Raw genomic sequence first — 13,800 nt, 5'->3', positions numbered from 1 at the left:
TGTGTATGTGCAGATCTCTTACAGGACTGCATAGAAGACACAACAATGAACTCTCAGTTTTCACTTTTTAAAATGAAGTCTCTGGCTCTTTTTGTTGTGGAGATGAAAGTGGAAGTGTGGACTATTTTTGTCCCAATTGCCTAAAAAGAAACAGGGAAAAAAGAGGCCTCAAAGGATACTATTTATATGTCTCCAAGCTCTTCCATTTTTATTTAACTAGCACATATTTATCTATATGATGATTATCAGCTTTTTAATAAAGTCCTGAGAAAGCTAAGGGTACATCCAGACTAAATAATCTGTAGCCATTTAAACTGATTTCAGTTTTGTCTCTTAGTATTCAGGTGTTCATTGTAGTATATATCCTGTTCACATGTACTTTTTCTTTCTCAAAACTGTGTGGAATTTGAAAAATAAAGGGAGAAATATATGGTTTTCTATACTTCATTGTGAAAAAAACATGAATTATACACCAACACCAAGGATAGCTTAAACTGAGAGAAAGTAACTTTCCCTCAGGCATCCATGATACAATCGTAAACAGGACTACACTATCAACTTCAATTCAATCATCTACCTAGGACTGCACTATCAGTCAGTTTCAGGTCAGAACTGGAAATGTTCACCTGAATCATCACTGTCCACATGAGTTCAATACTCAAGTTCTGAATTTAGAAAGATGTTACGAAGATACAACGTATCATTTGACAGTTCTGTTACAATTTTCTACTTACCACTCCTCCAAAATATTTTCCTATGTAGAAATCATTGAGACTGTGCAGTTCTAGATAAGTAGCTCCTAGTTCTTTAGCAAGCTGAATCCCTTCAGAAGCTGTAACACAGCTCCTTCTGTCTGAGACACACAAAGGACAAGTGCAGGGAACTTCTGAGAAAAAAATTATTAATACAAGATATTTTATTACTCTTTTTTTCTTCAGTAGCTTCTAAACCCTACAAGGTAATTCATAATAAATTAAGCAAATAAAAGGAAGAATTTTAATTCATTAACAGTATATGGAACACATATGTTCTGGACTTGTCCCACTGGCAGTAAGTATAATTATTTTCATTTGAAGCAAAATACTGTATTAAATATTCTTATTCTTATTATTCGCAAGCAATTTTTGAAATTCATCCCATTATTTGAGATGTACCTGATGAGCTATAGTCACACAGATGTTTTCTGATAACAGATGATTTGTGCTTAGACAAAGAGCATTCCTTTTTAAAAAAAAAAATATTCAACTTAGTTAACCAGATAACTATTAACAACATAACAATGTGACAACACGATACAAATCAACCAGCGGATATGACAAGGTCATCTCATAAGTCTAAAACATTGACATATTGATAAAATTATTGAGAAACAACAAGGCTTTTAGTACCAAATACACCTTGCATTGATTTAGGGAAACCAAAAAAAAGATAAGTGTTTAGGAGGATGAATGTCATTGACAATTAAAAATTCAAAAAATGGAAACCATTTAGAAACAAAGTTACTTTCTTTTGGGCAGAGGAGTGCTTGATTAATAGTTTCCGAAACCTTTTCTTGAATGTAAAAATCCCATAACTTAATTAACCAACTATCGGTGAGACAAAGAGCATTCCTGATACTCAAATATGGTTTACAGGAAAACAGATTTTGTATGTATTAGAGATAGAAAGCTCCACTCATTGGCGTCCATCCTTGAATAGTTTCCCTTTATGACTGTCTCTCCTCCATTAGGAGTTTTATCTAACAGTTTTAGACTATGATAACTTGGCAAACGAGCAATTACATAGAAATTACTAGCTGCTTTTCATCAAGTATTGTTTGTAAGATTATCAGTGCAATCCTAAACAGAGTTACACCAGTCTAAGCCCTTTGAAATCAATAGGCTTAGACTGGAGTAACTCTGCTTAGAATTGGACTGAAAATGCTTTATGTAGAAAATCAATAGTGTTAATAAAAACAGAACATCATAAGTTCTAACAGATTCAAACTGGTTTTTCTCTAGTCTGTTTATAATATTGGCAGTGCAATCCTATCCTTTGTATCCAGTGCAATCCTATCCTATGTGCAATCCTATGTATCAAAAATTCAGTACCAATTTCAATGATAGTGAAGACTGTAATAAATCAGAAAGTAAATACTTTGCAAGGTCTTGAGAGAACACTTTCCTCTAAATCATGGTTAGTAAAATTAATAGTACATCACTATTCTTTAGTATTCTACATTTTCCCTAGGTAGTGTCACTAGGGCCCTGAAGACAAACATTATAACAAGTATTGGCAGATGTAGCTTATACTAGAAATAAGTCCTGTTGGTTAGTCTTTAAGGTACATTGTACCTCTGTATTATTTTCACATTACTTGTGTGTGTGTTATGTGCTGTCAAGTGGCCTATGACCTATGGCGACCTTATGAAGGAAAAACCTCCAAAATGTCCTATCATTAACAGACTTGCTCAGATCCTGCAAACTGGAGGACGTGGCTTCTTTTATTGAGGAATGCCATCTTGGTTTAAGTCTTCCTCTTTTCCTACTGCCTTCCACTTTTCCTAGCATTGACTTTTCCAGTGAATCTTGTCTTCTCATGATGTGACCAAAGTACGATAGCCTTAGTTTTGTCATTTTAGCTTCTAGGGGGAATTTAGGCTTGATTTGATCTAGTACCCACTTACTTAATGGAAGACATTCCTACGAAAAATAAACTACTCAAATACACAAACTTATTATATCCTAAATGTGTACAAGAGTTTACATAACTTGATAAGCAAAAAAGACAAGGGCTGAATCCACATTACCTCCTCGTGTCCTGGTGTTGCACTAAATGTTCGCTAAACACCCGGAAGTATAGCGTCTTTCAAGTGCGAATTGCGCTAGAAAGACGCTATACTTCCAGGTGTTTAGCGAACATTTAGTGCAACATCGGGACGCGCGGAGGTAATGTGGATTCAGCCTAGGTCTCCTAGTCAGCTCAGGTCTCAGATGAACATATCTTCCAGAAACACAGGAATTCCCCTTCTTATCTGTCCTAGGCTTTATAAAATAAATTTGAATCACAACAGGTGACTTAAGGTAAAAATATGTCTTCCCACTATGAACAGGCCGTACTATTAAAACAGTGATATTGAAAAAATCTGTGCTGTTCATCTACAGTAAAAGCTTTGTTAACTGGCATCCGTGGTTTTCGCAGCCACAGCCTGGGCTCAATACCTGCTCCTCCACAGCAAGCACAGCAGCAGCAGGTCCTGGCAGACTCCTGGCCATGGGTGCCACTTTCTTGGTACCAGTGAGAGCAAAGAGACACCCATGGCCCAAACATGCCTCCTGTGTGGCGTGCAGGGATTTATAAGGCCAAATCGGCAACACGGGCAGAGCATAAGGGGGACAACAAGATCTTGGCCATGGGCACTCCACAGAGTCAGCATTAAGCTGGTCCCATGGCAGGGACTGAAAACCTGCCCTGCCATTGCTTGCTGTCCCTTAAGAACAGGCAGTGGCAGCCAGCATGCCAGTTACCTGAGTTTATCATTTAATCAGATACTGGTAACACAGCTTTTACTATATATTCAGATAATCAGTCTTTCCAAACAATTCTTGCTTACAAGAACAGAAAGAAAAAAAAACATACCACTTTTATTTTTTATTTCATTTTATTTTACATTATTTATAGTCTGCCTTTCTCACTGAGACTCAAGGCAAATTACACACTGAGTTATTCTCTACCAGATACCAAATTCTTTATCTATGGATACTTTTCAAGGTGATTTCCAGAATAACAAGGTAAATAATTTCCAGAGTAACATCAGGTATTACACAACTAATTGGGATAATCATGAACCTCAACATAACTGTCACAAATGTCCAATTAGTTCATGTATATAAAAATATATAAAAGCTGGAAACCATAGTTAAAGCTGCTAACACATATTCAGACAAAGTGCAATGGATAATATATTAACGATATAATTATATAAACCACTGAAAAACAAAAAGGTTTTATTCTTGAGACAGGTTCTGTTTTTTTATATGTACCTTCAATCTGTTAATTTCCACTGTTATTAAACATGAAAATATAATTGAAGCACACAATATTTTCCAAAATTATCTTCCATTTTCCAAGAACATCTTTTATCATACTTAAAACTATAGCAACGAGGGAAACTAACAGTGCAGTCTTCAAGGCCACTGAGGCAGAGGTGGGTGACCATGAGCCCAGTTGCGGAAGCACTGGCTCATTCCCTATGGACATTCTGCAGGGGGAAACAGCAACATATACCCCTCTGCAAGCCCCTGACAGCATAGCAAGCATACTGGAGTCCATAGCAACTCTAGCAACATTCACTATTCAGGCAATTGACAGCTGAAGATGCCCATATGAATTGCATACAGGTGAAGCCAATCAGCAGCAGCTAGGGTTGCCAGGTCTCCTTCCTTACCTTTCTGGTGGGAGGAGGGACCCAGTACTTACCTTTTTTGACATCCTTGTGTGCTTTGCATGTGCTGCCCAGCATGGCGAGACAATGTCATTTCCGGGAGTAGAACCAGAGGAGTTAGCCGTGTTAGTCTGTAGCTGCAAAATAGTAAAGAGTCCAGTAGCACCTTTAAGACTAACCAGCTTATTTGTAGCATAAGCTTTTAAGAACCACAGCTCTCTTTGTCAGATGCTGTGGTTCTCGAAAGCTTATGCTACAAATAAGTTGGTTAGTCTTAAAGGTGCTACTGGACTCTTTACTATTTTGCAACTTCCGGGAGCAACATCATTGCACAGGCCTTGGGAGTGTTTCCAGGCTTCGCTCCAGGTTGATTTCAGCTCCCAAATTGACTGAATTAGCCCAGGGTAAAGCCCGGGAGCACTCCTAGGACCTGTTTGATGCCATCACTCCTGGGAGTGATGTCACATCGTGCCAGGAGCACAGCCTGGGAGGCCAGAATGGGGCTGTGCTGGCACAACCCTGGCTTCCACCAGTGTCCAATACAAAGCAATGTATAGCAATATAATGGGCAAAGCTTAGCAATGTATTTGTGATTACAGAACAAAGGACCTTTCAGCAAAAGCTTCCAACTGAAAAATTGTACAGAGAACTCTGTCCAATACATAATTCAGAAGATGGCACAGATAGGGGGAAAACAGCAAATTGAGGGAAAGCTATTTTCCTTTCCTTTCTGACTGTGTTAAATCTAACACAAATATTGTTTTACCACAAACTCATTAAACAACAATAACAACAACAATATGCAGAGCTCAATGGTGCATATCCAACCATTCCTTCACAGAACTTTTTCTATATTCCTCTCTGTTCCTGCAGTGCACCCAAACCCCAGAAAGATCATTCCTGAGGTCACAGAATCCATGCAGAGGAACTGCTGTGCAGGTTGGGAGGGCTTGGGTAAGTAAGGACAAAGGGATGACATCTGTAGGGATGAGATCTATGAAGAGGAAACACTGTGCAGGTTCGAGAGGGTGGAGTGAGGAGAGACAAGGGATGTAACTGGCCCCCTTCCTCAGCAGAACTACTCTTGTGGAAGAGGAAGGCAGAGTGATTTCATCCCTTTGTCCATTCTCATGCCACCCCTTCCAAAAGGAATGGTTTCTTCTGTGCTGATCCTGTGACCCTGAGAATAATCTTTCCAAGAGTTGGAAGGGGCTGCAGGAACAAAGCAGAAAACTTTGCATTTCATGAATGATAGGATACTGCTCAGCAATTCCTGAACCATGTGCTAGGCATACTAGAGAATTTTTAAAAGTAAAGTATTCAAAAATGTTCATGTTCCTGTGAATTTCAAAGTAGCCACCCGTAAAGGAGGCTGCACACTATCTCTCTATATAATTCAAAACTGTAGCCTCACCGCTTTCCAATCTGCCAGGCCTGAATAATTTTGATGCAGATGTGATTAGATCATCTAATCATTCACAACAGAGAGACAGCAAAATTACCACATAGAATTTTGATTCCTGCAGTATTTACAAGCCATGGGCTAGTCGAATGCTGGAACTTTATTCCCACATGCATTAAAAGTAAAAATTTCCAGGTATGCCTGCAATGTCCCTTCAGAACAGAAATATTTCTCAGCTATCAGAAGTGCAGGAAACAGCAGTACAGTTATAAAGCGAAAACATAGGCCTTTGCTCACATACAAGCTAAGGGAAGAGACATTTACATATGTCCCAAAGAGGTAGAGAAATCAAATGTGAAAAATCACTGCATTGTTTCAGAGTACATTCTTCCATCCTTTTCTAGCTCAGACCAATATTTTAGCCTAACAACAACCCATAAAGCTACATAACTGAGAACATGAGGTTCCATAGTGAAGTGTAGCATTCTAGTCAGCGCATTACAAATAATTCAAGAGCCTTTTACAATGTTACCCAGGGCTGGTGGAAGCCATTTTTTCATAACTGGATACTGGAATAATGTTTACATGACTTAACCACTGCAGTCCATGGAAAAGTCATGTGATTGGCTCTTCCCTGAATCATTTAAATTTTGCTCCAATTGCAATGAAACAGCTTATAGAAAAGCAGCTCCCAATCACAGCTGCTAGGGTATATGTGTTGATTCCCAAAAGACCATATAGCAGAAATGAACCACTGAAGCATCAGCACAGGGAATAAAGTATGTGGCTTCAGCTTCTGAATGCAGGGCTGACTGGGAGAAAAGACCTTTTCCAGGGTCCCCTTGAGCTCTTCCTGTGGTCATACATAGAGATGCCAACTCCAGTTTGGGAAATTCCTGGAGTAGAGCCTGGACAAGGCAGCATATGGAGAGGGGAGGGACTGCAGAAAGTATAATGCCTCCAAAGCAGCCATTTACTCCAGGGGAACTGATCTGTGTAGTTTGGAGATCAGTTGTAATTCTGGAAGATATCCAGATAACCCTAGTAATACAGCATGCGGCGCTTTAAAAATGAGGATAAAATGATATTGTAATATTACTGCTTCTCCCAGATTTGGTGCTATAAAAAGAGCACTTAAAAGTGATTGCCAGATAATGTTAGCATATTAGCTACCTGTTTTTTCACCTTTCTTCATCTGACAGATTAGAATAATGAATAATTTTAACTGAGGCTTTTCTGATATTTGTTGATGGGCAATAGATGATCCAAAATATTAACACTGTAGCGAAGTAATTTTACCTGTTTTATTTTTCCTTTATTTTTCACATTTATATCAACTGAGATTACTATTGATTAGTACTATCACACAGATTTAAACTCTTCCTATATAGAAAAACATACATAGAACATAGATAGAATTAAAATTATCTCTATAGACTACATCATCTCAAACAGACACATATTTTTTCAAAGTTGTAAGGAGTATTTTACCTCAGTTATCTTCCTAGTATACCATGAATACCAATTAATAACATCTACAGAAACATGAATGCATTAACAATATTATCCTAAGCAGAGTTAAACTCATTGACTTAAATGGACTTAGAAGGATGTAACTCTCCTTAGAATTGCACTGTAAGGGGTGTAATTTTGAAACCAATCAGCAAACTTGCATTTCCTGGCCTAGTCTTATTAACAGTGCAAGCATACAAGCCAAGCAGGAAGTAAAATATTCTGGAACAAGACTCTTGACTGCAATGGATCTTTCCAGCAGTAGATATTGTTTTGATTAAACATTGAATTTACATTTTTACCAGCTCTGCGGATATGTCAATTTTGTAACGACTAGGCATTTCCCCCATGATTTATGCTACTATCTTCATAATATATTAATATCTTACTAACAGTATGATAGCATGATATTATCCTACTATCATACTAATATTTGGCTAACACAAGATCTCCCAAACATACCGTTTTGTCTTGCACCAACAGCAGCAATTATGACTGGAATTGAACAGTGGTTTAATGCTTTTTTAATCAGCAGTGCATAAATATCCTTTATTTCTTGAAATGAAGACTTGTCGTTTACAGAGTATTTAATCACAATGATATCTGCTTCGCCAATAAGGTTCCGAGATGTGTACCAGTCACTGTCAAAAATATCCTATACAAAACAAAAAGATGGAGCTAAATTCCATTTTCTATGGAGCAAGAGCAGACTGGAGCAACAGTCCTTCAGACAAAACCAATGCAAAGTTAAAATTTTAGGCCTGGTTTTCTCATGGACTGAAAGAATGATAAACCTAAGTTTATGAACACAGTTTCTAGTCTTTTTAAAAACACAAATAATGATTTCTATAAAGATGACCAGAATTCATTAAACCATTAGTACTCAAAGTGCTTTTTAAGCTTCATCTCATTTTTCCTTGCCCCAGCCCTGTCTGTAGGTAATGAATATTCCCATTTTTACAGACAGGTAATTGAATATGGGATTAAGTTCTCAAAGAATTGAACCCAGATTTACCAATACCAAAATTCTATCCAATCTTGAGCGCTACTAGTTGCTGAAGTTTTTGATCAGTTACTTATAATAATGATATATGCAAATTGCTTTTTTTGTTTCTAAGTAATTATAGGTACAAATTGTTATAAATATGGTACTAAAATAAATAAAAACATGAGCATTAAAAAGCTGATCTAGAAATACTGGGGAAAGTACAACTGAAAGTTATTAGCATTGCTTAGTTTCACCTAAGAATAATATAACTTGGTCACATTGCTTCAATGACAAATGTAATTCAAGGTCATTACCAAGGTGAGGCGAGACTACACGGCCCCTAACTATTTTTTTGAAAACAGTGTTTTGAATTCATGGCATTAAAGAAGACAGCTTCTTTTTAGAGTAAGAACATTTAGGATTTTAAAAAGTGGATGGATACCCAACAAAAGTGGTAATGGTCCAAACTCCACTCACCTGATATACCTACCTCTAACCACCCAAGAATCATCCTCCTGGTGGTGTTTCAAGCTCACTATTCCCCTTATATTGTCAAACTGATTTTGAAAAATCCTTCTTTAGCTAAATGAATAAGCATGCAGAGTGCTTAAAGGGAAGGATAAAGGGGTAGCTTAAAGCAGTAATTGTTTAAAGAAGATGTTTACTAAACATGAGGAAAGCTTCTAAACTTAAAAATAACCTTTTTTCAATGTATGCACGTCTGATGCTAACAATTCATAGACACTAAAATGTACACAGATATGTGGGCTTGGTGAAAGGATTCTAAAAATGTCTGTCTGTAGTGCCAAAATCTGTGATTTTTTAATTCATTTTTTAAAGTCTCATGGAGTAAAGAAGGCTGGCTAGGGCCCTGAGTCAGAATAAGGGAATAAAATCCTCCAATTCTAATAACTTGAACATTTCTTGATTTTACATACATATCCTGACTTTCTTTTAATAATTCACGAACAACTAACCGTAACATTCTAGAAGAGCACTAGAAGTACTTTTCTTTGAGACAATGGCTAACTAATATTCCAGTTCATTCCTGCCTACACTTTCCCGACATACTATAATCACATTCCTGTGCTCCATCAGACTGGCACTTGGTTCTTTGTTTAGTTTTTTATAATATGTTTCTGAATGCACAAGTTTGCAAAATGGCAATCTCCTGTTCATTTTTACAAGCAATGAAATAAGAGAATCTACAACTGTTGTCCAATGTTATTATGGAAAGTTTTCTGCTAGGGCAATGAAAGGACACTTCAGTGTCCTCACTTCTTATGCAGTGAAAATTTATCAGTTGATGAAAGGCTTTTCTAGTCTATTATTAATCAACTTTTCTGTTCTGCTTATTTTTCAGGTTGTAAAATTCCAGTCTGAAGGATCTCAGAATACCAGTATGAGAACAGCATTAGACCCTCTTACATTCTCAGCAATGTCAGGTAAAAGAGAGCATGAAATAAATTCAAAACATTTAAAGATGTGGAAAGTATCACAAGATGGACAGAATAAAAGGAAAAGGACTGAAGAAGCAACTGGAAAACTTAGAGAAGATAGAAAACAAAACATTTTTTAAAAATGAAAAACAAAAAAGTTGTTACATGAACTAATAATAATAATAATAACATTCAATTTATATACTGCCCTTCAGGGCAACTTAACACCCACTCAGAGTGGTTTACAAAGTAAGTTATTATTATCCCCACAACAATAATCACCCTGTGAGGTGGGTGGGATGAGAGAGTTCAGGGAAGCTGTGACTAACCCAAGGTCACCCAGCTGGCTTCAAGTGGAGGAGTGGGGATTCAAACCCAGTTCTCCAGATTAGAGTCCCGTGCTCTTAACCACTACATCAAACTGGCTCTCTAATAAACTAATAACAAAAAGTCAAGATTTAACTCATGTGGCAGATATTTGTGCATTTTTCAGTACACCATTCTGAATATTCAGAATATTGATTCAAGGTTCATTAAGAAGTAACAATGTTCAAATTCATGACCTTTTCCAAGTGCAACCATACTGTTCCCATGAATAATAGTTAAGGTGTTTTATGACACTGACTTTTACCAGTGATAATAGTCTCGAATCAGGAAGTAAAACTGGCTTGAATGCTATGGATCTTGAATTATTGTTGAAAGCAACAAAACTGGACCAGTCACAGATAAAGGTTTTTGAAATTGGAAGGCTCTCCAAGTATGTGGAAAAATGACGACATAAATTAACACAAAGGGGGGAAATCTTTTTAAAAGACATGATTAACATAAAAAATGCTCCATAGAGAAAACAAAATGTCAATTAAAGATAAAAGAGCGTTGGGTGAGTGGGTGGCTCAACTGCTTGAACCCCTGAGAAAATCCTGGCAGGGGAAGATTTTGGAGGAATGGAGATTTCCAAATTTCTTAGGAGCCACCAGTCTGCTATTTTATCTAATAGTAAAGAGGGCGGGCGGTCCTCATGTCAATCACAAAAGCAGCACAACAGGGATACTAACGACAAGGAAGGAGTTATCTAGGGGACTTGCCAGGTATGCAGAAGCTTTGTAAACAAACAAATATCTCCCAGTTTGGTGAGGACAAAATAAGCTTTAGTTCAAAGAACAGCCTGCTCAGGCTCCTTAGAGAATCCAGGAGGTTGAGGGACGCAGTTTAAGGATGGACTGGGCCTGCATAAATAGTTTCTTCCTCTTTCAATTCCTTGTGGGCCTATAGATTGACTACTTCTTATTTGAAGTCTGGTGCACAAACTATAAGTTTCCTACACAAACAGTAAACAGCAGCAATAAGTTGACTTTTTGAGGGATTGCACCAGGTAGAAAATGTAGGGTCAGATGAATCAGTAATGCTGACTGCCAGTTATCGGCTATGTTTCCTTATGCAGACAATATACACCCAGTTATCTTAGGACATGTACTTATAATTGCTCAACACGTTTCAACAATCCTTCTATATATACACTATGCCCATTTCATGTTGAGTGGTCTACAATATGCAGTTGTGGTTGTGAGTATATATCCAGAAAATGATAGTCATTCCATATCGCATGCCCCCAGAATTTCAAAAAAGAGAATGTCCCTAACTTGCATGACGTATCTTTACTGATTAGGCACTTGCTAAATCTACCAAATCTCCAGTATTCCTAAATAATAAGATGCATAGAACATAACCTTTCTATATAAAGTTGGTTTTGTAAATGGCAAGTGCACACAGGGCATCCAAATAGTATCTACTGTATCAGTTCATGAAAAACCGCGTTTTCTATGCAATTGCCAGAAAAAATGTAATTTTGCCTTCTGCAACTGCAGCTAAATAATGCTTGAGACATCATGGGATGTGCAACACAAGTCCCTTGTTCCTTTCCCCACACCACTGAATAGTTTAAATGCTCAGTTTTTTCCTTTGTTTTCCTTTGTCTCCCCCCCTCCCACATCCTCTGTTTAGAGACTTTATACTTCTGTTTTTCAGCAAGGCTATGAGGTTACCCCATTACCCTCCTTTACATGGAGGTGGAAATATTGTGCCACTGGCAAAGTGACTTATCACTTACAACTGGAATTCCTTTTAAGAAAAAGTCCAAAAAGTGCTTTGCCTACATTTCTTCTAATAATTTTTCTATGTTACATCATGCATGACCTGAGACAACTACAAAATGAGCAACTTAGCTAGATACTGCAGTCTCAGAATCTCAGTAGTCTGAACCTCTATAGACTTCTACTGAACTAGAGCCATCAACTTGGGACCCACTTTTAAATTCTGACTACTGTTGACATTGTTATCCTCTTTATTCTCCCACAAACCCATCTTTCTCCTTTTTTTTACACAAACAAAATGGGACTGGTGATGCTGGTGGTACAACGTCATTATGTCAGGGTGCTTGCTCCCCAAGGGTGCAGCACAACACATCAGCTGAAAGACCAACGCTACACAATATCTATATATAGAGGGAATAGTCTGCATACATTTTTAAAATCTCATTTAATATTATGAAATAAGGATGGACAGAATTTTCCACAAGATCTCAGAATCATTTATGCAACCCAATATAGTTTGTCCACAGTCTTCCCCAAAACTTACGGATCTGGCTCAGATAGCTGAAGCTGTTTTTAAATTCCAAAAACATTATTAAGACCAATTTTGGCTCTCGGTCAATGTACTACAAACAAAAAGTAACAGAGCATGTAACTTTCTTATCAAGCATGTCAATCATTTTCAGAGTTGAAAACCTCACAGAAAATTAGTTTAATTTCATACTAAGATTTATCACTGTCAAGCCATGTTATATTCCATAGCTTCAGCTAAATATTTGCAGACAGAAATAGATGTTCAGTCCTCAAAAAGTTTTTATTCTCTGAAAATACAGAGGAACAACAGATGATGGTCCTATTTCTTTTGAATTTGCCAAGATTTTCCAAAAGACTATTTGATTTACACAACTGAAATTATTTTATATTGTATGCATGTGCTTCCATTTCTTTTTTCTACTTGTTCAGTAATTGAATAACATTTGTATAGAAATAGTTGACCCGACTAGGGCTATAATCATAGGTATAATTATTAGGAAGCAAGTCCCATGGAACTCATTGCAACTTAACTCTAAGCAAATATGTTTAAGATTCGTCTATTAGTTTTATGCTACAGTTTCTTACCCAGAGAGGACAGTCATGTACCACCAATCTGACATTTCCAAACACACGGGCTTGATATTCGATGAATGAAGGATTTCTAAGATAATTGGCAGAGTTTAGCAACAGACTGTTGTCAGTCTCTGAAACAAGAGCACTTCTTCCAAGATAGGTCCAGATCAGACTACTCTGCAGATCATCCTCGGAATATCCACCTCTTTCATTTCCAAATGCTACAATGTGAACAGACCTATAAATAAATGAATGGTTTTAATTTCTTGTTATCAAGCATCTTTTATGACAAAATATGAGAAGAATTATTGTTTCAAAACAAAACAAACACATTACAGTCCTTATTTTTCAAAAGGCACTTTTTTGCCAGGCATTAAAGAATTAAGGAATAGATAACGAGCCACATACATGATCTTAAATCCAAAAGCAGGAGAACAAAGTGTCTATGGGTCCCGCAAAAGCTTCTCGCATTATAAATCCAAAGTCTGTTGCGTTCCTTCTTCCTCTGTTTCCCGAGGCTGTTTCATTCCCTCCTGTCGCATATTCAGTGGCTCTGGGTTGTTTCCGGCAACATCCTATTTAGCAATCCAGTGTCTGCAAATCAACATGAGGGTTAGTTCTCTCACAACAGCATACTGCTGCTGAAGGTGAAGGTGAAATCGGCATATCAACTCAGCAGCTACCAGTTTCAGGCTCAGCCATTGCCTCGTGACGTCAGTAAACTCTACCAACAAAGGGTATTAACACCCACAAGGGGAGAGAGACTCGACATTTCTGCAGAGCCTACATAATATGGTCAGGTCAAAGAGAGAAACAAAGCACGGTTTCGGAGCAGCAGCAGT

At 37.4% G+C, this 13,800-nt stretch overlaps 1 protein-coding gene across 2 annotated transcripts in view; it reads right to left on the bottom strand.

Annotated features, from left to right (window-relative positions):
* Positions 1-13,800, bottom strand: part of RHOBTB3 (Rho related BTB domain containing 3) — a 42,736-nt gene extending 28,936 nt beyond the window's left edge. For both annotated transcript variants that reach the window (XM_054987002.1, XM_054987003.1), the window contains exons 1-4: positions 13,367-13,800; positions 12,971-13,196; positions 7,800-7,992; positions 735-886 (exon numbers count right to left, since the gene is read on the bottom strand). In XM_054987002.1, coding sequence (XP_054842977.1) covers positions 735-886; positions 7,800-7,992; positions 12,971-13,196; positions 13,367-13,368 — 573 coding nt within the window. In that variant the 5' untranslated portion in view covers positions 13,369-13,800. The remainder of the gene's footprint in view (positions 1-734; positions 887-7,799; positions 7,993-12,970; positions 13,197-13,366) is intronic.

This window comes from Eublepharis macularius, chromosome 8 (assembly GCF_028583425.1).
Source record: "Eublepharis macularius isolate TG4126 chromosome 8, MPM_Emac_v1.0, whole genome shotgun sequence".
NCBI classification, from domain to species: domain Eukaryota; kingdom Metazoa; phylum Chordata; class Lepidosauria; order Squamata; family Eublepharidae; genus Eublepharis; species Eublepharis macularius.
The sequence above is the reverse complement of the archived record's forward strand: the minus strand, read 5'-3'. Positions and strand labels throughout refer to the sequence as shown.